The following is a 24,782-nucleotide window of genomic DNA, read 5'->3' as shown; positions in this document are numbered from 1 at the left end:
AATCAAAAATTTTGAAAATTCAGAAAATTTTGGGAATTCTAAAATTTTTTAAAATTCAGAAAATTCTAAAAATTTAGAAAATTTTGAAATTTTTTAAATTTCTGTGAATTTTAAAAATTTTATAAATTCTAAAAATTTTTATTTTTTTAAAAAATTTTAAAAATTCTAAAATTTTAAAAACTCTAAAAATTTTAAAAAATTTAAAAATTATAAGAATTATAAAAATTATAAAAATTATAAAAATTATAAAAATTATAAAAATTATAAAAATTATAAAAATTATAAAAATTATAAAAATTCTAAAAATTCTAAAAATTCTAAAAATTCTAAAAATTCTAAAAATTCTAAAAATTCTAAAAATTCTAAAAATTCTTAAAAATTTCAAAAATTCTAAAATGTTAAAAATTCTAAAAATTTTAAAAATTATAAAAATTATAAAAATTATAAAAATTATAAAAATTATAAAAATTATAAAAATTATAAAAATTATAAAAATTATAAAAATTATAAAAATTATAAAAATATAAAAATTATAAAAATTATAAAAATTATAAAAATTATAAAAATTATAAAAATTATAAAAATTATAAAAATTATAAAATTATAAAAATTATAAAAATTATAAAAATTATAAAAATTATAAAAATTATAAAAATTCTACAAATTTTAAAAATTCGAAAATTTCTGAAATTTAAAAAAAAATGCAGATTTGATAAATTCTAAAAAAATTACAATTTCTAAAAATTCTAACAATCAAAAATTTTGAAAATTCAAAAAATTTTGGGAATTCTAAAATTTTTTAAAATTCAAAAAGTTCTAAAAATTCAGAAAATTTTGAAATTTTTTAAATTTCTGTGAATATTAAAAATTCTAAAAATTAAAAAAAATAAAATTTTAAAAATTCTAAAAATTTTAAAAATTTTAAAAATTCTGAAAGATTTGAAAATTCAGAAAATTTTAAAAAAATTTAAAGAGTTTAAAAAAAAATCTAAAAATTCTGTAAATTTAGAAAATTTTGAAATTTCTGTAAATTTTGTAAATTCTAAAAATTCTAAAAATTCTAAAAAAAATAAAAATTCTAAAAATTTGAAGAGTAACAAAAATCTGAAAATTTTAATAAAATTTTAAATTCTGAAAATTCTCAAAAAATCGGCAAATTCTGAAAATTTAAAAACAAATATAATTATGAAAAAAAAATAAAAATCAAAATTTAGTAGATACTGAAAATTCGAAAAAATGGGAAAGATCTTAATTAAAATTTTAAAATTATTGAAAATGTTCTAAAAATTCGAAAAATTCGAAAATTTCTGAAATTTTGAAAAATTTTGCAAATTTTGATAGTTTTTAAAAAAATTACAATTTCTAAAAATTTTAAAAAAAATCTAAAATTTAGAAAATTCCGAAAATTTTTAAAATTTTCAGAATTTTAATTTTTTTTGAAAATTCAAACTTTTTTGAAAATTCAAATTTTTTTGAAAATTCAAATTTTTTTGAAAATTCAAAAAAATCTTTAAAATTTAAAAATTTTCAAAATTCGAAAATTTTAATAAAATTAAAAATTCTCAAAGTTCTGCAAATTCTAATAATTCTGATTTTTTTTTTAAATCAGCAAATACGGAAAATAAAAAAATATAATTATGATTTTTTTTTAAATTGAAAATTTAGTAGATTGTTCTATTAGTTGAAAATGTTCTAAAAATTCGGAAATGTGACAATTTCTGATTTTTTTTAATTTGCAAATTTTTATAATTCTAAAAAAATCACAATTTCTAAAAATTCTAAAAATTTTGAAAACTTTGAAAATTTTAGAATTCTAAACATCTAAAATTCTTTAGTTCTAACATTTAAAAAAAATTAACATTCTAAAATTCTACAATTTTAAAATTCTAAAACCTCAACCAAATTTATTTATATTTTTGTATTGGGAAGATTTTTTCGGATCAATAAAATCATCATCTAAATTTTCAACACTATTTATTCCATTTTTTTTACGCCAACCACTTAACGATGTAATAGTTCCGCTTGCCAACCCGCAGCAACGAGATGCCATTCTTCAGGATGTGAACGCCCGGCGCCAGCACTTCCGCCACGTTCTTGGCCTTGTTCAGGTTGATCGAGAAACCTCCGGCGGCTATGATCCTGGTGGCATCCTCTGCGAAAATATAGGTTAGAAAAAAACAATTTGAAGTTTTTTACAAGATTCCACTAAGAATCGGATCCTCACGCTCATTCCGGAAGCACTTGGCCTTCATGGCCACGTCCAGCACGGACAGGCCCGGCTCGGGCAGAATCTCCACCAGCGGAGCGCCGCCGAAGGTCTGCTTGATGTCGCGCACTTCCAGCTCGCCCAGCGCCTGGACGTTCCCGCTGAACAGCGCATCGCTAATGTCCTCCGCCTTGCGGAGACCTTCCTCGCCGTGAACGAGCAGGGTCAGTTCCTGGGCGAGTCGCTTCTGGGCTTCCCACAGTTCCGGAGTTCGCTGGTGTCGCGCCATGAGGCTTCGGATTTCGTCCAGGGGAAGGAAGGTCAGCAGGCGGAGTAGTTTCTCCACTTCCGAGTCCGGCGTTCGCCGGAAGAACTGGTAGAGGCCGTACGGGGAAGTTTTTTCTGCGCCGAGCCAGACGGCATTTCCGGCCGATTTCCCGAATTTGTCCCCTTCTTCGTTGGTTATGAGTGGCAGGGTTATTCCGTAGACGTCTTTGCCGGGTTCCACGCGTGAGATCAGCTCGTGTCCGGACATGATGTTGCCCATCTGGTCACTTCCGCCCAGCTGGAACCGGCAGTTGTGTTTCTGTAACAGATGGCACCAGTCGTACGCCTGGAAGATCTGATACGTAAACTCGGTGAAGCTCATTCCCGCGTCCTGCTGGAGTCGACTTTGCACGGACGCCCTCGACAGCATCGATCCCATCCGGAAGTGGCGACCAACGCGCGACACAAACTCCACAAAGTTCAACTCCCGGTACCAGTCCGCATTGTTGACCACCAGAACCGGCTTCAACGCCCCTCCAAGACCTCGCTTTTCCCACATCAACCCGCGATGGTTCTCGAATATCCGCTCGATCTGTTCCCCGATGCAGCGCAGGTTCCGGTTCACCGAGTCCAGCAGCATGGCCTGACGTTCCGTCTTGCGGCCGCTGGGGTCTCCGATCTGGCCGGTGGCGCCACCGAGCAGCGCAATCGGCTGATGGCCGGCCCGTTGGCTGTGCAGAAGGCCGATGATGACCAGCAGATTGCCCACGTGCAAGCTGTCCGCCGTCGGATCGAACCCGGCGTAAACGGTTTGTGGGGAGGCGCCCAGCGTGGTGCGGGCTTTATCGCTTTTGGGACGGAAATTTTGAGGTTTGTCAAATAAAGTTCGTTTCTTTTTAAAACGCATGCTTACAAAACAAAATCAGTGCATTTTTTATAGGGAAGCTGTCAAAATTTGGTCGATTTGATCGAACGATCTACAGTCGATTTTAATCGCTCGATGTAGTTCGACGCAACGTCGGTGAATTTTTTATTGGGTCATGCAAGTTTTAGAAATTTAAAAAAATATAATTTTGAAGTCAGAAAATTTCAATAAAAAAATCAAAAAAAATTGAATAACAAAATATTGAAACAACATTTTTACAAAAAAGAAATTTTCTTCCCAAGTTCAACCCTGTCCACCAAAAACAACACAAACAAAAACCAAAACAAAGAAACGTCACTCACATCGCCTCGGCCGGAAAGACGTCCTGGAAGAATCCGCGGTCCTGCAGCTTCAGAATGTTTCCCTCGGTGTAGTGGCGCGCGGCCACGGGCAGTGGCCACCGGAGGAGCCGACTCCGCAGCAGAACCGACCGCACAATCATTTCCTAATTAATACACAATAAATTCACGCGAGACGAAAATCGACCGAACTTGCACCGAAAGAAAAACGCGTAACCAAATTTGACAAATTGGAAGGTTTTTTTACGTCGCGGCCTGTCGGAAAGTGAGACTGCGGCGAATGCTGCAGATGCCAGATTCTACAGACTTTTGGGGTTTTACAAAAATGAAAGTGAATCAAATTTTAAAACAACCCTATTTCATCAAAAATGACAGCAAAATTCTATGCAAAATTAATCTTTTTCATGAAAAAATCAATTTAAAAGAAATCTACGATTAACTCAGTTCATTTATTTTAAAGCATTGAATTTTTGCTAAAAAATCTGCAAATCTTGAAAATCTGCAGCAAATGAACAACAACACGATCAAGGGAAGTTGATAAAATTTTGGGTTAAAACGCGCTGCACTTGAATGTCAAACGTTTGTTTTGATTGCACGATACTCTTTGCGGGGGCTCAAATTAATTTCGGTCAAGTGGATCAAATTTTAGGCTGCTTATGTTTTATCAATTTTTTCGCCTTTTTCTAGTTTAATTTGCTTTAAATTGTTTCTATTTTTGTAACTGCAGTATGTTTCAAGTAAAATTTACGTTATTTTAGTAAAATTTCACGTTTAGCTTCGTTTAATCACCCCCTTTCGCGAACCGGAAATGATTAGGCCTGAGGGCACTTAAGCCAGTGACAGTCCAGCGAGCGTAGCGTTATACCAAACTCCGTTTGAACTAGTATTGACCCGTTGGTTCGTAAAGCAGGCGTTTCGCCATGTGGAAGCTGTGCAACGTCAGCCGGAACCAGTACTTCCTGGTGGGGCTGCTGGTCGGCTTCCTGTACAGCTACTACATGCCCCAGGACCTGACGGAGATCGTAACGGAGTGCCCGGAGGCGACGGAGCGGGAACACCTGCTGGCGGAGGACGCCAAGTACGGGAGCGAGTTTGAGCCGCAGTTGAACCTGGAACAGAAGCCGATGACGGCGCGGAAGCAGGTGAAGAACATTGTGAGGCCTCGGTACTACTACACGGAGCTGGGGATCCGGGAGAAGTTGTTCGTGGGGGTGATGACCACCCAGGAGAACATCGACTCGCTGGCGACGGCCATTAATAGGACGTCGGCCCATCTGGTGAACAAGATCAAGTTCTTCATCAATGCTGATAATGTAAAGGCAAATTTCAAACTGAAGAACATTGTTGGTTTTACCGACACGAGGGAGAATCTGAGACCGTTTCACGTGCTGAAGTATATTGCGGACAACTATCTGGATGATTACGACTACTTCCTGCTGGTATCGGACACTGGATATGTGAATGCACGCCAGCTTCGGGAAACCCTGTCTCACATCAGCATCAGCTTTGACGTTTACATGGGAACTCCACATGGGACGACTTTCGACGAGGAAGAGCCGGATCGGCCATCGGATGCGCAGTACTGTGACCTGCATGCCGGAATCGTGCTCAGTAGCAGCGTCATCCGCAAGATCCGCGCAAATTTGGACTGGTGCGTCCGGAATTCGGTGTCTAACCAGCACAACCTCAACATCGGACGTTGTGTCAAGTACTCGAGCAAGATCGACAGCTGCCAAAGCTCGTGGCAGGGCATCAACGTGACAAGCTACAAGCTCAACAGCTACAAAATCTACCGCGATCTTCACATGATCAAGCACGAGGCGGCCTTCAACCGAGCATCGGTGATCTACCCGATCACGACCGCCGATGACTTCTACCTTTTGCACGCGTATTTCTCCCGCGTCCACCTAGAACAAATCAACGGGGCCAAAGAGCAAATCCACCAGGAAGCATCAGCCATCTCGAACGGCACCCTCTCCAACGACATCCTGGAAGTGCGCTGGCCACTTGGCGTGCCCAAACCGAACCCCTCCGAGTCCCGGCACGACATCATCCCGTGGACCCATCTCAACCTGACGCACTCCTTCATGTACACCTCGGAGATCAACGTGCGGCCGCTCTCGTCTGTTGACGCCGAAGACATGCAGAACATCCTCAACAAAACCATCCTCGAGGCTCACCGCTCCAACCCACAGCTCGAATACCGTGGCCTGCACTCCGCGTACCGCAAGTTCGACGCCGTCCGCGGCATGGACTACCGGATGCACCTGAGCTTCTACGATCGTGGCCGGCGCGAGCACGTCCTCAAGAGCTTCGAAGTGGTCAAACCGATCGGTCTCATCGAGATCGTCCCATCGCCCTACGTAACCGAAAGCACGCGAATCGCCATTCTCCTCCCGACGCTCGAGCACCAGGTCCACGACGCGGAGCAGTTCGTGCAGCACTACGAAAAGACCTGCATGGACAACCAGGACAACACCTTCCTCATGCTGATCTTCTACTACCGCGCGGAAACACCCAGCAAAGGCGACGAGGACGTGTTCTTACCGCTGAAGAACCTAGCCCTGTCCCTAACCGATCGTCACAAGCAGGACGGCTCCCGAATCGCGTGGGTCTCGATCCGCCTCCCACCGGAACTGACCACCCCCTTCAACCCAAACAACCTGCTCTCCACCTCGATGTACGGTCCGGCCCCGCAACAACTGCTCAGCTTTGCCGCCGCCGATCTGGCCCTGCGCAAGATCGGCCTCGACAGCCTGGTCATGATCTGCTCGGCCGAGGCCACCTTCCGGTCGGACTTTTTGAACCGCGTCCGCATGAACACGATCGCCGGCTTCCAGGTGTTCAGCCCGATCGCGTTCCGGCAGTACCCGTGCGGCTGGACCAAACTGTGCAAAGAGTGCGACGGCTGCGACGTGGGCCAAAGCACCGGCTACTTTGACCGGGCCAACTACGACGTGGTCGCGTTCTACAGCCGCGATTACGTGGACGCGCGCAAGCTGCTCGAGCAGCAAAGTGGCCGGTTACCGATCGTGCGCAGCGATCGCGACATCGTTAACCTGCTCAACTACACGCAGGACGCGATCGGGTCACCGCTGGAGCGGATCGAAAACGTGGCGGAAATGTTTGTGCGGGCGAGCGGGAAGATCCACGTGCTGCGCGGGATCGAGCCGAATCTACGCCTGGGACGGGCCATAGAGAACTTCCTGGCGGAGGTGGATCCCAAGGGGGAGCAGCTGCAACGGCTGCGCTGTGAGGAGCAGCCGGATCAGCGCGATCGGTGCGTGAGGATCGCATCGAAGAAGCAGATCGGGGACGTGCTGGTGCAGCACGATGGCGCCGATGGCCGGGAGAATGAGGTGAAGAAGTGAACGATTGCTGGCGCACATAAGAAGCATTTAGCGTTTAGGACATTATTTTTTTTTACTTTTCAATGGGAAACTCTTGCCAAATAACCGATTCTTCATCAGTGTGGGTGTCTGCCAAACTAGTGTTGTAAGAGTATTAGTGCTAAACAATCTACACGATTCATGACCTATTTTTCCGTAACATTTTCTGCAGGAAGATATTTTAAATAGATAGAATAATAAAAATCAAGTGCCTTTCTACTAGTGTATTTAGTAAAACGAGACCGGCTTTATTTCTTGACGAAAGAATTTCCTGGGTCATTTGGGTAACCTCAACTTATTTTAGGGTAATCAATGAAGCTGAACAAAATAGTTAAAATTTTACCAATCTTGAATGACCGTGTAAGATCAACCTCTTTTCTTTCACAACCTTGGGCAAATCAACGGGAAAAGCGCGCCAAAATTCGCGGAACCTGCTTTATTCTCCTTCGCGACCGTCGCCCAACAAACTTCGCGATGACCTCCCCCGTTGGAACACCTAACCCGGTGATCCTGCTACCAAATTCTACATAGAAACCCACTGAAAAGAACATGATCGATGTTGTTTTAACTCAAATTGAGTTTATTTTCGTTAGAGTGCAGATACACAAGACAAGGTTTATCGATTAGATATATCTAATCTTACCTTATAAGGTAAGGCGGGTTTGTTACTGTCAAAAAATTGAATAAAAACGAGATTTTATGCGGAGATTTTCAGAAAAGTGAAAATTTAACCGTTTTCCGGGCAAATTTCTCCGGATTTTTTTTTTTTGTTTTTAGATCAACAAACGCTTTTAGCTTTTCTTTAAAAAAAAAACAAGTTTTTTAGAGCGTTTTTAAGTTCAATTTGGCATGCTGAAAACCAGAAAAAAAAGTCTGACGAAATTTGCCCGGAAAGTTGTAAAATTTTCACTTTTCTGAAAATTTCTGTGTAAGGCTTAAGAAATTTCTACACGCAGAAAAATATTTTGTAGAATCAGCCTGTACGAGGTTTGATTCAACAGAATTTTTGTTGAATATAATCAACGCCGATTTTGCGTTGAAACAAACCGTGATTTTCTCAATTCCACAAAAATCTTTTGATGTTTTGAAAAAGTTGCTTTGACGGTTAGCGTTGATTAAAAAAAAATCTAAACGAAACGAAACTATTGGCACTACGCCCCCCGGGGCATGGCCTTCCTCTAACGTGGGATTTCTGCTCCAGCGCCTCTGACGAGACAGGAGAATCATGATTTTCAAATCAACAAAACGTTTTGTTGATTCAAATATGCCTTATTTTTCTGCGTGTAGGTCCAGTGAAAAAAAATAACTCAAAAATGACGAACTCCTCATCACAGTGTCCTGATGTAAACAAAGATCAAGCTCGACCTGGTCACAGTCCCAGCGAAATATGTTGGCTGAATATCGGGCGGTCGCTAGAAGTCGCATGACAAAAAAAACTTATGGTAGAAAGAGATAGCAGATCTGATGCAAACAAACCCGCAGCTGGCATGAAAACATACTTTGAATGTTTTGGTAAATTTCTGACAAGAAAGGCTTATACACTCTAATGGAAATAACTTTAATCTGAGTTAAAAGAACATCGAACAATCGAACATTTTCTTTTCATCGGGTTTCTACACGCAGAAAAATATTTTGTAGAATCAGCCTGTACAAGGTTTGATTCAACAAAAATTTTGTTGAATATAATCAACGCCGATTTTGCGTTCAAACAAACCTTGATTTTCCCAATTCCACAAATATATTTTGTTGTTTTGAAAAAGTTGCTTTGACGTTTAGCGTTGATTCAACAAAAATCTTGATTTTCAAATCAACAAAACGTTTTGTTGATTCAAATATGCCTTATTTTTCTGCATGTAGGTAGATTTAGGTGGTTTCAAAGCATTTGTTTGTTTATTTAATTTTGAGTTATTTAAAAACGGTTTCTTGTTTGGAAATAAAATAACAAACCCTTTGAATGTTTTATTTAAATCATGCAATATTTTGCATTTGTTTTATTATGCTCAAAATTACTTTAAAAAAAAATCACATAAAATATAATATTAATAATTAGCAAAACTATTCGCTCTCCAACTGATGAATCGCGCGCTTAATACTTAACATACCAAAACAATAGAAACTAAAAACGATGAAAATTTGTTTTTAATCTTAGAGCTCCTCACTTCTGGTAGTGCTGATGATGCCCGCGGGCCTGCTGCTGCCGCTGGTGGCGCAACTCCTTGCGCGTCTCCCTGATCAACTGTTTGGTGGTATTCTCGTCGGCATCGTCCCATCCGGCACCCCGCCCACCTCCTCCCTCCTCATCCTCCCAGTCGTCCAACCCGTCCCCGATCGGAATGTCCACGTTGCTGGCCGTCAGCCGCGCAAACTGACTCTGGCCGCCGCCGCCCTCGCTGGCAATGCAAATCTTCGTCTGCGTAACAATCTTCGGCGCCATGTCCTGGAAAAAGTCAATCTGCTCCTCCGGGGGCGGTTCCGGCGGGGACACCGGCGCCACCAGCTTCTCTCGGTAGCGCTCGATGTGCTCCTCCACGGTGGCCGGCGTGTCGTCCCACGAGTTCCAGTCCTTTTCCACGACGTTCTACGAAGAGAAAAGAAATGCTTTAACCCATGCAGCAAAAGTAGCTTAAACTCAAAAACCGTCTAAACTTATCGAAGCGTGCAACATCAAACCCACCTTGTACCGGGCGGAATCCCGGACCACGTTGACCGAGCTGAGGGCGTCTCCGGGACCAGTTCCGGCGGATGAGGGTCGACGCCGCCGGGAGAAGCAGCACAGCAACTTTTTGAACAGGGCGACGATGGTCAGCAGCAGGTGGCGGACTCGGGTCATGACGAGCTGGCTGAGCATCCTTTTTTGCTGGATTTGGTTTTTGCTTGTTGGCTAGTGGGTCGTCAAGGCAGGAGAATGGCCATCGGAGGGGGTGCTGCTGCTGCTGCTGGGTTCCGGTACCGTACCTCTTTGGTTCACAATCTCTTATCAATCGGAGTCGGGAGTATTTTTTTCCTTCTTTCTGATTTTGCACTCCGTTTGACAGGTAGCTGTGTTTACGTTGACAACCAGCAGGATTTTTTCGCTGTGTTTACTGTTTTTTTTTTCGCGCTGACGTTTGTTACAAACTTAAAATTGCATTGATTTTGAATGACCCCTTCAAAGGGGTTACACGCGTTATGATTTTTCGTAACACCTCGACATTATTACACGCTCATCCAAGATTGCAAAATTTGCAAAAAAAAAACTATTTTTTTATTAATTTCTTTAATCAAGTTTTTTTTCAATTTCCAGAGTTTTTTTTGATTAGGTCCTATCCAGGTTTTTATGCGAAGATGGCGTTCGAATGTTGAACGTCCGAAATGTCAAAATCGCGCAAGAGCACCAACATCAGAAAAAAATGCGGCTGTCATGCCATGGCACACTTTTTTCGTAATGTTGGTACCACTGCGTGATTTTGACATTTCGGGCGTTCACCATTCGAACGCCATTTTCGCTTAAAAAGCTGGATAAACATATGAAAGACAATAGCTTTTAGGTCCTTTTCAAAAAAAACTCTGGATTTGTTCTAAGTTTACGTCAAAATTTAAATTTTGACCAAAACATCAGAAGGGGTTTTCCGAAAACTCATGAATACGTACACGGAGAAAAATATTTTCTGCGAGGTATGAGGATTGGTTCAACAAAATTTTGCGTTGAAACAATCCTTGATATGTATTCTCAGTTCTACAAAATTCATTTGTTGTTTTGAAAAAGCTGCTTTGGCGTTTAGCGTTGATTCAACAAAAATATTGATTTGTTTAGTTGATTCAAATATGCTTATTTTTTCATGTGTGTTCAAAAAATAGCTTATGATATCAATATTATTTTTTATGAAACATTATAATAAAATTTAAGTAATTCTAAAATTCAAAATTTTGAAAATTAGAAATTTAAAAAAGCCAAGATATCTTATATTCGGAACTCCTAAATTTGATTAGAATTCTGACATCTTTTAAATTTGTAATTCCTAATCAAAAAATCAAAGGTATGCAAATATTTTAAAAATTTATTGAATGATTTTTTCATATTCCAAAATTTATTCTAAAATTCAAAGCGAAGAAATAAAAAAAATAAATCATTGACGAAAATTTTCAAACATTCAGAAAATTAATAATTAAAAAACGATTTTTTAACTTTAATATTCCAGATTTCTAAAATTTTCAATTCTAAAGTTTAAAAATTAACTGAGGGTTAACACGAAAAATATAATAAAGAATCTAAAAAAAAACAATTTCAAGAATTGAAAAAAAAAATTAAAGGATCCAAAAAATTTAGAATTCAAAACGTTAAATTTTGCAGATAAAAAATATTAAATTTGAAAAATTCCAAGATTCAAAAAAAAATCTGAGATTTTAAAATTATAAAATTCTGAACATCTAAAACTTTAAAATTGTAAAACCCAAAACTCTTTAATTTTTCAATTCCAAAATTTAAAAAAGAATAGCTAGTTCAAAAATTCAATAACATTAAAATTCTACACTGTCGTGAGCGCAGACAATAACGCGGAATTTTCAAATTCTGAAATTCTAAAGTTTTTGATGTTAAAATACAGAAATTTGGAAGTTCATCTGAAATCTTAAAATTCTGAAATTTTAAAATTTTAAATTTTCTAGACTAAAATATGCAAACTAACCCGCAGCCGCTTTGTAAACATACTTATTCAAATTTGGTAAATTTCTGACTATGGAATGGAGGCTTCGGATAATCGAGTCTGGACCTAGGTCTGGACTGTATAATATGTTTTGAATTCTGTAATAATTCTACAATTTTAATACCATAAAACCGAGCATAAAACTATAAAATTCGTATTCTATAAAATTCTGAAATTAAATTAAAGATTTAAAATTCAAAGACGTACAAAATACTTAAATCAAAATCAGAATCAAGTCAAATTTAAAATCTCCGAAAATTCTTAGATTAAGAAATTTTAAAAGTCAGAAAATTTCATAAAGGGGAATTAAAAATAATTTACTTAAATAAATCAGAAAATCTAAATCTTTTTTTTTCAGAAAATCAAAAATCTAAAGAATTCTCCAATTTTAAAATAAAAAAATAAGCTGAAAGCCACATAAAAAAAATATAGTTCAAAAATTCAAAATTTCTGAACTCTTCTAAAATTTTGAAATTCATTCATTTCTAGAAGAAATTCAGAAATTCCAAAATTCTTATCGTCTGAGATTCTTCAGAGATTTAAACGAGGATTTCAAGAATTCAAAAATTCCAAAATTCCAGAATGCAAAAATATTTAATTTTCTAAATTCGTAATTTGAAAAAAAAAATTAATTTTTCAAATATTCTTAAATTTTGCATTTCAAAAATCATAACATTTAAAATTATCCAAATCTGAAAGTCTAATGTTCCATCGAAAATTCGAAAATTCTGAAATTCAAAAGTTCTAAAACTTTAATTAGGATACTCGAAATTTCATGAAAGAATAAACCAATTTCAAAGACACAAAAAACTATATTCTTCAATTGTCAATTTTAAAATTTAGTATTTCAAATATAGGGGAACTATACCCTTTTTCAGCCTATTTCTATTATCGGCCTATCAGCACTTTGATCGTGAATTACAGCTTTCATAAAGTGTTTTTGAATGTTCCAAAGTAATAAATAGCTCAAATTAAAGTGAGCAAGCAACTTTCCATTGTTGATACATCTGAAAATGTTGATTCAATAGCGGAAAACGGCAAAAGTGATGAGAATTGGTCAAACGGCTTAGGGTGATTAAAATGGGTTTATTTCCCCTATATGAAATTTAAAATAAAAGAAATCTGAGATTCAAATGCTCAAAAATTATGCGATTTAAAAATTTTAAAGCATTTAACTTTTTTAATCCAATGTTCTATATTGTAAAAATAGACAGTAGACAAAAATCAAAATATGAACCCAACCTGTCCTGTTGTTGCGCCCCAGGCTGATGTACACGCTAACGACAAACGATTACATTTTTGTTCGGCGCAACAGATTTTTCCGCCCGACAGAAGTGAATGCTCACTTCGGTTTGGTGCTGTGCGGATAATAATTGAGAAATTCTATAGACTCTTCTTATAAGACTTTTAAATTTAAATATTCTTAAATTTTGAAGTTGTAAAATATTTTCAAAAGACACATAAAAATAAAAAAAAATTCTGGAATTTTAATATTCCTAAATTCAAATATTCCAAATAAGGCTTTCTAGTCAGAAATTTACCAACACATTCAAAGTATGTTTACATTACAGCTGGACGTTTGTTTGCATCAGATTTCGTATCTCTTTCTAGCAAAAGTTTTTTGTCAGGCGACTTCTAGCTGGTTTTTTTTTGACTCACCGCCCGATATGTCAGCAAACATATTTCGCAGGGCTGTGACAGCTCCAGCTCAATCATTGTTTGCATCAGGACACTGTGACGAGGGGTTCATCATTTTTGGGTTAAACTATATTTTTTTCACTGGGGCTAGAAAGCCTTATTCATGAAATACCAAAATAATTTTAAAAAATCTCAGAACCTAACACTCTGAAATTCTACAATTCATAAATTTCTAAACTTAAAATTCCAAAATTCTGAAATTCGTGAATTGAAAAATTCATTATGTAGCAATTAGTCCTAAATTTTGAAATTCTCAAAATGTTAAAAAAAAATCACTAAAGCAAGGTAGAAAAAATTTAATCATAGTCGTCGGATTTTCAACACTGCACTAAAGAATGAATAATTTCTACTCTTTTTCTTTATCGCGAAGCTGCAATCGATTTCCTGACTTGACTCCTAAATCCACCCCTGCATCACCCAATTTGACAGCGCGATCTCCAAATTCAAACCAAAACATAACGCCTGGTAACGCCACTTCGCTCAACGCTCGCTCGCAGCAGGCAAACTGCCATTTTTAAAAACGAGAGCAGGAAAAATTCGTTTGACTTGGCGGCTTCGCGCGCGGATTAAATTTTCGTTTTTTTCGTTTCTGTTAAATGGTTAAAATTGTTGTTACGGGAGTGTTTTAACACGTTGCGTTATGGCGGATTCGGTCAAGGTTGCGGTCCGGATTCGTCCGCTGAATGGGAGGGAGCGGGAGCGGGGCTGCCGGATGGTGGTGGACCAGCCCAGTTTGACGGAGCCGCAGATTGTGATCGGGAACGGGATCAGCGGAAAGCCGGAGGCGTTTACGTTTAACTATGTGTTCGGGGCGTCGGACGGGCAGGAGCTGCTGTACGAGAGCGCGGTGCGGCCACTGTTGGGGAAGCTGTACGCGGGGTACAATGTGACGATCTTGGCGTACGGGCAGACCGGGTCGGGGAAGACGTTTACGATGGGGACGAATTATGACGGGAGTGAGGATTTGGGGGGGATGGGGGTGATTCCGCGGGCGATAATTGATATCTTTGAACGGATTGAGGAGACGCGGGGGGAGTCGGAGACGAAGGTGGCCTGTTCGTTTATGGAGCTGTACCAGGAGAATCTGTACGATTTGCTGTCGGAGAAGGGAAGTGGCAGGGAGGATCGGGTGGTGGACATTAGGGAGGCGAACAATCAGATTGTGATTCCGGGGTTGACGGAGATTCCGATGCGGTCGGCGGAGGAGACGTTTGGGGTGTTGATGCGGGGCTCGCAGGAACGGGCCGTGGCGTCGACGGCGATGAACGCGGTGTCGAGCAGGAGTCACGCGATATTCACGTTGAGTATGACGAACCGGACGCTGGGCGGGGACAAGCCGACGGTGACGACGAGCAAGTTCCATTTGGTGGATTTGGCCGGGTCGGAGCGACCGAAGAAGACACAGGCCACCGGGGAGCGGTTCAAGGAAGGGGTGAAGATCAACCAGGGACTGCTGGTGCTGGGGAATGTGATTTCGGCGCTGGGGTCGGTTGGGGGGCCGCAGGGACACGTGCCCTATCGGGAGTCCAAGTTGACCCGGCTGCTGCAGGATTCGCTGGGTGGGAACTCGCTCACGTTGATGGTGGCTTGCGTTTCGCCGGCGGATTACAACTGCGAGGAGACGATTAATACGCTGCGGTACGCGAACCGCGCCAAGAACATCCGGAACAAGGCCGTCGTCAATCAGGACCCGAACCAGGCCGAGATTCGTCGGTTGAACGCGATCATTCAGGAGCTGCGGCTGGAGCTGTTGACGGCGACCGCGGGGAAGGAGAATGTTGGGGATTCCGCGAATCGTCCTTCGAGCGTGCCGGGCAAGCCCGGAATCATCCGGTCCAGCACGGAGAGTCACATCTCGGTGGATTCGGCAAGGCGCGAGCGCGAGTTGCAGGACAAAATTCGCACGCTTCAGCAGCAGCTGCAGTCGGCCCTGCAGGACATGGCCACGGACCAGCTGCAGACGCTGACGGCGGAGAAGATTGTCGAGGAGATTGAAGCGTTGCTCACGGAGAGCCCGGAGTCTGAGCTGAAGCAGGGCGTGCGGGCTATTTTGGACGGGTACAAGGCGGAAACGGCTTCGATTCGGAGCGAGTCGGCCATCTCGGACAACCTGCTCAAGTCGGATGACTTCCAGGATCGGTCGGATTTGCACACCAAGAAGCAGATGGACATCCGGGAGGAGTTGCGCAAGCTGACGAAGGAGTTGGAGATCAAGGAGGAACTGCACCGTCGCTGCATGGGCAACATGAGCAACATGACGTTTACGGTGGAGGACACGAGCGACGGGAGTGGCGCCGGCGCCGGAGGCAACGAAAAGCTCGTCGAGTACCAGAACAAGATCGCCGAGCTGGAGAAGCAACTGCAAGAGCTCAACGGACAGCTCAACTCGAAGATCCTGGACAAGAAGAGCAAACTCGCCGAAGATCGGCGCAAAAAGGTTCAACACCTGGAGCAGGAACTCGCCGAAGTGCGCAAAAAGAGCGTCCAACAGGCCAAGATGCTTCAGCTCAAGGAAAAGGACACCCAACGGATCGACAACCTGTCGAGGGAAATCCAAGCAATGAAGGCGATGCGCGTCAAACTGGTCAAGAACATGCGCACCGAAAGCGAAAACTTCCGCCAGTGGAAGATCAACCGCGAGAAGGAGATCTGCCAGCTGCGCGAGAAGGACCGCAAGCTCAAAAACGAAATGGTCCGCATGAAGTCCACCCACGACAAGCAGCAGAACGTCCTCAAACGCAAGGTGGACGAAGCCGTGGCCGTCAACCGTCGCCTCAAGGAAGCCCTCGAGCGCCAAAAGAGCGTCCAAGCGCAACGCGCCGCCAAGGCCACCGGCAAGCTCGTCCGCGGCGCCGACGTCACCTCCTGGGTCGACCACGAGCTCGAACTCATCCGCTCCGTCAAGGAAGCCTCCGTCACGCTCAAACTCCTCATGGACGACCGCGCCCTCCTCAACTCCAAACTCCTCGACATGAAGAAACACCCCGACGAACACGACGAAGACACCATCAAACAGCAGGAGCACGACCTCGAACTCCGCAACGCCCAAATCGCCGACCTCCAGCAAAAAATCCTCTCCACCGACGTCGACTCCAAGCAGAAAGCCATCCTCGAAGGCATCCCCACCCTCTCCGAGGCCAAACAAGCCATCAAAAAAATCCTCCAAGTATTCTCCGACGGCCAGGAAGAAACCGCAAAAATCCGCCACCAGCTCGTCGACACCCGCCTCTCCGTCGAGTGCCTCGAAGAATCCGTCCGCACGCTCCAGTCCGACCTCGCCGACACCCGCCAACGCTTCACCGACGAAACCAACGACCTCGCCAAAATGTACGAGGAAAAACTGTCCCTTCTCCTGCGCTCCAAGCAAAAGTACGCCCGCCAATCGAAGGAATCGGCCACGACCTGCGACACCGTGCTCCAGGAAGCCTCCGACCGGATGGAGAAGCTGCGCGAGGAGCTCGACTCGATGAAGGAGGCGAACCGGCTGCTGACGAAGCAGCTGGCGGAGGCGCAGGCCAACGCGTTTGGAAGGAGGCGCACGCGGAACAGCAGCAAGCAGGTTCAGCAGGTGGAGTACGAGGAGGATGACGAGGAGGACGAGGCGGAGGATGAGCGCGAGAGTGTGGATGACGATTCGGATTTGGAGCGCGATCCGGACTTCCGCGGGACGCCGCTGAGCAAGCGGAAGAAGGTGAGTGTTGGGAGTGGTGACAGGGTGGCCACTCGGGTTGGAAAATTACTAAATTTAAAAAGTTTAAGAAAAAAACTCCAAATTTTAAGCATACCTTTAAAAAATGCCAATGGTTTAATTTCAGCTAAAAAACTATTTTGGAAATATTTGTTTCAATCGTGAAAAATGTTTCACGACTTTTAAAAATTTTCCGAAGTAAAAAAAACTCTGACCCGTGACTCTAGGCGGTTTCAAAAACACCCAAAAAGCAAAAACTGGAAATTTGGTTTATTCGACCTTTTCAAAAAGAAAAACAAACTCCAGATTTGTCCCATTTATCCAAATTCCAAACAAAAGAGTAATGAAAAAAAAACAAAATTGAATACCAAGTCAAAGAAGTAGTATTTTTATTTAACAAGAGTGTTTTAAATTCAGGGAAGACATAAACTTTGAAAAATATTTGCAACGGCCTAAATATGTGGAAATTTTGAATTTTTGGACAACATATCGGAAAAGGACATTAGACTAGCGTAAGGCTACCAACTCTTGCTGAGCAAAAATCCGTACACTTTGTCGATATGTCACCATGGTGTAACAAAAACTGTCAATGAAATATTAATATAAATTAAAATAAAAAAACATGAGAATAAAAAATAAAAAACTGTGTCGTTTTTACAGCTAACAAATTTCACAAAATGCTATCAGAGTGCTTATAAGTCATAAGCATAAGCTCGTTTAAAAGTATTCATAAAATAAACCGTGATTTGAATCAAATCATTATGTTCTTCAATTTTTTTGTTAAACGTTTAATAGTTTACGAAATGTCAAGTTTGCTTTTACGAATAATATCCTGCTTAGTTTTTTCACGAACACTTTTGCAGAGTTTTTTTTTTTGTATTGAAGAGGTCCTATAACATGTGAAACACAACAGTTTATAGAACCTTTAAAAAACTCTAGATTTGTTAATTCAAATGTTCGAATGTTTTCACAAGTTTTAGAAAGCCTTTAGAAATGGATAAATAAGGAATTTCGAAAAGAACAATTCTAGAGTTTTTTAAAAAGGTCCTATCAACATATGAAAGACAATAGTTTAAAAACTCTAGAATTATTGATAATCAAGTTTGAATTGAGGAAACCCCGGAAAACTCTCCCTTTTTAAATCAAACTCACAGAAAAATAAAAAATTCTAGTTAACAAAAGCTTCAACCAAATCAAAAAGCAATTCAATGATTAAATAGTTGTTAAAATTCTGTACAAATCCGTATTATGCGTAAAATTCCCTACAAAAATTCCGGCCTGTTAAAAATCCGCGAAGAGGTTCGAAAATCCGTATGGTAAGGAAAAATTCCGTACAGTTGGTAGCCTTATGACTAGCGTAACATTTGTAATCTATGATAATTTTTGCTTTAAAATTTTTAAAATTGAGCTTGGATATAAAAATTTGGTTAAACCACATTTTCGAAAAGTTCCATATTAAAAACTCGGAAATTCTACAAAACTGGAAAAAAAAACTTTACAATTGAATGTACAATTTTCAGAAATTCAAAATCTCAAAATTACGAGATTGCAAAACTCTGAAATTCAAAATTAAAAAAACAATGGAAATTAAAAATTTAGATTTTGAGAGTTTTGGAATCTTAAAATGTTTAGCATTTGAAAGATTCGTTATGGAGATTTGATGACTTTTTTTTTCATTTAATTTTGAATTCTAAAACTTTTTTATTATTTTCTTAAATTTAGTTTTTGAAATTCTGCAATTCCACATTAATATAAAAAAATCTAAGTTTAAAACCAGAAAATATAAAATTGAGGAATTTTAAGATTGTACAATTGTAAAAATTTAAATTCTAGATTTTTCAACTTCAGTAAACTTTGAAATTTTTGAGTTCAAAAATCCCGGCATAAAAAATTAGAATTTTCAGGTTTGGGAGTTTTAAAGTTTTAGAATTTAAGAATCTTGAAAAATAAGAAGTTCAGATTGCTATACTATGCTATGCTTTGAATTTTGTTATTTTTAAACTCTGAAATTCAAGCGTTCAATTTTTTGAAATTAAACAAAAATCAAATTTTAGTTTTTTGGAAATTTATAATGTGAGTTCTACAATTTTAAAATTTAGAAGCTCAGAATTGAAAACTGATAAAAATTATATCATATAATGCAGATAAAGTATTTTCCAATGTATGAAATCATTAGTTTTGTTGTTTTAGAACTTTTGGCTTTTTTTAGTTTCAGATTTAAAAACTATTTATTTTAAAACATTTAAAGTTCATTTTCAAATTTCTAAAATTGTGGATATTCATACATGCTGTTGATAAGGGAAACACCACTAGATCGTCGAAGCCTATAATCAGTAGTGCTGAAAGGATATTACGGTTCTGTTCAGCAACGGAGGGGCAACCATGGGTGATCTCTCATGCTCATGCTCATGCTCATTTTCAAATTTCTAAAATTGTGGAATTTTTAAATTCTTAGATTCTAAATTTATAAAATCCTGAAATTCTGGATTCTGAAACTTTAAAAATTCAAGAGTACAAAAATTCAGAAATTCAAAAATACAAAAAACAGGTAAATTTTAAATTTTCTATTTGTGGAATTTAGGAGTTCAGAAGTCTTAGCGATCATTGAATTTCTAAAATTTGTATTTTTGAATTTTGATTTTTTTTAATTTCAGTTTTTTCAAACACTTTGAAATGCAAGATTAAAAAAATCGAAAATTGGATACAAAAAAAAAAAATACAACAATAAAGAAATTTTAAAATTTGGAAATTTTAAATTTTGGTATTTAAGAAGATTGGAATCTCCGAAATAAAAAGCTTGGAATTTGATTTTTTCCGTTTGCAGGTTTAATCATTTTTTGAGTTTTTATTTTTTTGTATTTTCTAAATACAGTCCAGACTCGATTATCCGAAGGCCTCAGGAAAACTTCACTTCGGATAATCGAATCACGAAAAAAATTGTTTGGCTGTCTAATTTGATTAGAATTTTTTATATCCAAGATGGCGACCAATATGGCGGTGACGAAATATTGAAAAAATGCATTTTATAATTTAATAGGCAATCAAAAATTCAAATTTGACTAAAATGGGGTTGCAGAACTCGAATTTGATGTTTAAAACAAGAAAAAGAAAAAAACGAAAAAAAAATTTTTGTGCGTAATTCGATTATCTGAACCTTCGGATAATCGAACTTCGGATAATCGAAACTTCGGATAATCGAGGCTTCGGATAATCGAGTCTGGACTGTATAGATTTTTTCATATTTTTAAGAAATTTGAGATTTGATAATTCATAACATCCAGTTTTTAAAAGTCAGTAATTTACCTCCTTAACCTGATAAAAAGTTGTTAACTAAAAGGCTCTCGTCACAAATAAACAATCAATTACAATTACAAAGAAATAAATAAAACAGAAGTTCAAAATTGATGAGTTGTTAAAATTTTAGACCATATAATTGTAAAATTATGAAATTTTAGATCCTGACACTCTAAAATTCATAAATTCTAAACTTCTGGAATCAAAATATTAAAAACATGTTTTTTTTTTTTGTTTTCTGGTCATATAATTTTGAAGTTTTATTGTAGAAATTAAGAATTTGAAAATTTTATAGAATTTTAAATTTGTAAATATATTTTTTTTTGAAGTTTAGTTTTTGTAAACTCTGAAATTTCTAAATTCAAAAGTGTAAAAATTCAAAAAAATATTTTTTTGGTTTTGTAGTTTAACAATTTTTCAATTTCAGTATATTGAAATTTGGAATTTGAAAATTTTGAAATTTCCTAACTTTGGAATTCCGGAAGTTTGGAAGCTCACTTGGAAGCTCAGGAGTTTTAGAATTTTTGAGAAGAATTTTGGGTTCTTGGACATTACAAACGTTTTGAATTTAAAAAAAATCATTGAGCAAAATTTTTTAGTTTCAAATAGTCAATATTTAAATATTTTGTATTTTTATAATTTTAGTATTTAATTTTTATTCTTTTTTCGGAAATTCCAAATTTATTAAATCTAGAATTCCAGATTTTTAACACTAAAAATCAAAAGTTCAAGTTAAGAAATTCTAAAATTGAGGAATTCTAAACTTCTAAGATTCTGAAACTATTTAAAAAAAGTTCAACATTTTAAAAAATTCCAATATCTAAAAATAAAATTAGATATTTTTAGTTTTAGAATTTTGAGTTTAAGAATTCTAGAATTTTGGAATCTTGAATTTTAAAATCTTGGAATGATAAAGCTGTTTTTTTATTTTCATTCATTTAAATTGTATTTTTTGTGTTTTTAAATTGATTGCATTTGCTTTTTTCGGAAATTCCAGATTCTTTGATTTTGAAATTCCAGGATTTGAAACTCTAAAATTCTAAAATCTATATCAAATAATTTCTATTATTATTATCAGATATTATGAATTTCAGTGACTTTTTATTCATTTTGGAGCTTTAGAGTTTTTGAATTGAGGATTTCTAGAATTTTTGATTTTTAGTTTTTATTTTTAATCTTGAAAATTAGAATGTTTAAAGTTTAGAAATTCCAGATTGTAGAATTTTTGAACATGGACATTTTATGTATAAAAAATCAAAAAAAAATTCTGTTGTTTTTTGAATAATGAAAAAATCTTGGTTTATGAAACTTAATTTTTGATCATTTGAGTCGCCACCATGTCTTCAAAATTCTGACCCACATAATAAATATTAATCCTTCGTTTCCCTCTCTCCCTCTCTTCCACAGTCGACCAGCGTGCGCGAATCGATGCTCGCCGCCAAGAAAAAGAAGAGCACCGGAACAACGGACGACCCGGCGACGACGACAACTGGAAGCAGCAGCAGCGACGCCGCGGACCGTTCCGGCAGCGCCCCGCACTGCACCTGCACGACCGGCTGCTCGACAAAGCGGTGCGGCTGCAAAAAGCTCGGCGAGTTCTGCGGCGAAAGTTGCCGCTGCTCGGACACGTGCCGCAACCGCCGGCTGGACGTCCTGCTGGATGACGAAGACGATGACCGTGAGGGTGAAGACGTGGAGATGAACAAGGAGAACGAGGTCCAGAACGGAACACCGCCGACGCCGTCGGAGAAGCGCAAATCGCAGGACGATGGCGAAGACGGCGACGCGGCCGAGGCCCTGGACCAGTCGCCGAAGCGGGCCAAGTGGGTGACCTTGAGCAATTCTCCGCTGCTGAAGCGTTTGTCCAACGGTGTCTCTTTCGTTGTTTCCTCGTTTCAGAATTGACCTGCTGACGCCGACGTACGTGTACTCGGTCAAGAAGCGCAAGCCCCTGCTGGACGACATGTGAGGTGGAGGACGGTCGAGCCGGAATTGACAAGATATTAATTTTACATTTGACACAATTTTTTAGTTTCTCACTTAAATCGATGATATTTATAAATTCACAAAAGCCTGATCATGAACAAACCTCCCAACGTCTTTTCTTTTTTTTACTAAATCGAAATTCCCTGAGAGATCATTCAAATCCTTGAAATTCTTGAGCTGGAGGAAAAATGCCCAGCAGCACAAAGCGCGCGTCATGTGCGCGAACTGTGGTGGAAACCACACGGCGAATTTCCGCGAAAAAAAAAGTACCTCGAGGAGCAGGGCAAGAAGAAGAAAACGAGCTCGACCGCTACAACAGCCGTACTCTACCAAGACAAACAGACGTTACCGGAGATGATCTCTTCACGCTTCCCGCGGTTGTTCGCTCATGCCGGAGAGATGCCGGCGCGCTTTCGTACCTGCCGAAACAGGACAGAACAATTCCAAGCTCTGAGTAAGCTGACGATGAAGTACATCTACAACGGTTAAGCTGTCTTGTGCAGCGAAGTTTTCCGATACTGTGCTCTAGTTTAAAGCTTTTCTATTTACATTTATGAACTATAGTACAAATCATAGCTGAAAGGAATACCAAAGTTCTTTTAGGTTATAAGAAAAATAAGAAATTGTGAATTAATTATTTACTACAGTTCAGACTCGACTATCCGAAGGCCTCGGAAAATTTTCACTTTAGATAATCGAATCATAAACCATAAACTACTGTTAAAATAATTTAGAATGTTCAAATCCAAGATGGCGGCCAAAATGGCGGAGATGAAAATATCCAGATTTTTAAGCGAAGATGGCGTTCAAATGGTGAACGTCCGAAATGTCAAAATCGCGCAGTAGCACCAACATTAGAAAACAAAATGTGGCTGTCATGGCATGGCACACTTTTTTCGTAATGTTGGTACCACTGCGTGATTTTGACATTTCGGGCGTTCACCATTCGAACGCCATTTTCGCTTAAAAACCTGGAAAAACCTGGACATCTCGCATCGACCTCACCAATCTGCCTGAAATTTTCAGGGATTGTTTGTACATATAAAGCTAGCATCTGACCAAAATATGAGCACTCTGGGTCAACGGCAAGTGGGGCAAATCGGGACACAAAGATTGCAGGTACCAAAAACGCCGCAAATCTTAAAAAGGCTGTAGCTTGGGCAAACCTCAATTAAATTTCAAAATTCAAAATGCATCTGAAAGGGCTTAAAAAAATCCTTAAATCTGGTGTTTTATTAGCACTTTAGTGAAAAACAAAAATAGCACAATTTTCAAACTCAAATAAAAAACTGTTCCATCCAGATATCAACTCGATTCGACTTGGAGCTTGTAGGGGACTTAAAGACTACCATCTGAGACTGATAACGCTTTGGGTAAGGCAGTTTGATTATAATTGCGTCGCAGAATTCGAATTTGATGTTAAAGGTAAAAAAATACGAGAAAAATGGTTTGTTTGTTGAAAAATGGCATCTGGACTGTAATAAAAACTTATTGAACTGAATTGGAAAATGTTAAATTTTAAAAATGCCTTGATTTTTTTTAATTATAACATTTTGGAAAATTAAAATCTTTTTTTTTTTTAAATTCAGAATTCTGGAATTAAAAAAAATGGAACTAGAATTTTAAAAATCTACAATTAAAGAAATAATCCGAATTCTTGAATTTTAATTATTTTTTGGATGATGGCATTTTTACGTATTTTTTTTTTTTAATCTTAAAGTATACAAATTTCGGAATTATAGCATTTTGTAAGTTTCGTGTTTAGAAAAATTTATGTTTGAAAAAATGTTTAAATTTTAAATTTTTTAGAAATTTGAAATTTTTGAGTTTAAAATTTTAGAATTTTAGATCAGAATTAAATTTGGTTAAATTATTGATTTTTTATTTGTATTCCTTACATTTTTATATTTCTTGAATTTTACAGTTGTAGAATTTTCAAATGTTTGAATCAATGCTTGAAAAGGGATCTATCCTTGGATCTATCACTGAATGGGACTGCTCGATATTCGATATAACTTTCTGTCAGCGATCATTTCCCAAAACGATATTTGATCGCTGACACACATCGCCTATCATGATTGTCATTGCTTGGCGACGGTCGATGAACGTAAACAAGACATTTTCAATTTTATTGTACAGTCTGATAAAGAATCTTAAAAGCTACCTCCTGACGAAAGAATTTTTCAAAAAACTGATCTGGGGCCCATTTTATTAAGCAAACAAACAATGATGCATACGCCAATTTTACTCATCATGATGTATGTATACACACCAAATTCTGATGTTCGTTTTCAGTAAATAAGTTTACTGAAAATTTTCAGTAATCCTATTTTTACTGAAATTCAGCA

General features: G+C 38.5%; 4 protein-coding genes across 4 annotated transcripts; 2 read left to right on the top strand and 2 right to left on the bottom strand.

Annotated features, from left to right (window-relative positions):
* Positions 1-1,957: 1,957 nt before the first annotated feature.
* Positions 1,958-3,919, bottom strand: LOC6049760 (tyrosine--tRNA ligase, mitochondrial). Its single transcript, XM_038249264.1, has 3 exons — positions 3,701-3,919; positions 2,225-3,321; positions 1,958-2,152 (listed from the first exon to the last, which is right to left on the bottom strand). The coding sequence occupies exons 1-3, from the start codon at positions 3,838-3,840 to the stop codon at positions 1,989-1,991; spliced, it is 1,401 nt and encodes a 466-aa protein (XP_038105192.1). The 5' UTR covers positions 3,841-3,919; the 3' UTR covers positions 1,958-1,988.
* A 373-nt stretch (positions 3,920-4,292) lies between these two features.
* On the top strand, positions 4,293-7,323 carry LOC6052316 (chondroitin sulfate synthase 2). The gene has a single exon (XM_038248363.1). It carries the CDS (start codon positions 4,618-4,620, stop codon positions 7,066-7,068), a length of 2,451 nt encoding a protein of 816 aa, XP_038104291.1. The 5' UTR covers positions 4,293-4,617; the 3' UTR covers positions 7,069-7,323.
* A 1,741-nt stretch (positions 7,324-9,064) lies between these two features.
* On the bottom strand, positions 9,065-10,177 carry LOC6052315. Its single transcript, XM_001868574.2, has 2 exons — positions 9,761-10,177; positions 9,065-9,664 (listed from the first exon to the last, which is right to left on the bottom strand). Exons 1-2 carry the CDS (start codon positions 9,932-9,934, stop codon positions 9,242-9,244), a joined length of 597 nt encoding a protein of 198 aa, XP_001868609.2. The 5' UTR covers positions 9,935-10,177; the 3' UTR covers positions 9,065-9,241.
* Positions 10,178-14,013: 3,836 nt separating this feature from the next.
* On the top strand, positions 14,014-22,536 carry LOC6052314 (chromosome-associated kinesin KIF4). The gene is made up of 3 exons (XM_001868573.2): positions 14,014-17,157; positions 21,856-22,271; positions 22,348-22,536. Exons 1-3 carry the CDS (start codon positions 14,107-14,109, stop codon positions 22,415-22,417), a joined length of 3,537 nt encoding a protein of 1,178 aa, XP_001868608.2. The 5' UTR covers positions 14,014-14,106; the 3' UTR covers positions 22,418-22,536.
* The last annotated feature ends 2,246 nt before the right edge of the window (positions 22,537-24,782 follow it).

The sequence above is a fragment of the Culex quinquefasciatus genome, chromosome 1 (genome assembly GCF_015732765.1).
Source record: "Culex quinquefasciatus strain JHB chromosome 1, VPISU_Cqui_1.0_pri_paternal, whole genome shotgun sequence".
In the NCBI taxonomy this organism is placed as follows: domain Eukaryota; kingdom Metazoa; phylum Arthropoda; class Insecta; order Diptera; family Culicidae; genus Culex; species Culex quinquefasciatus.
The sequence above is the reverse complement of the archived record's forward strand: the minus strand, read 5'-3'. Positions and strand labels throughout refer to the sequence as shown.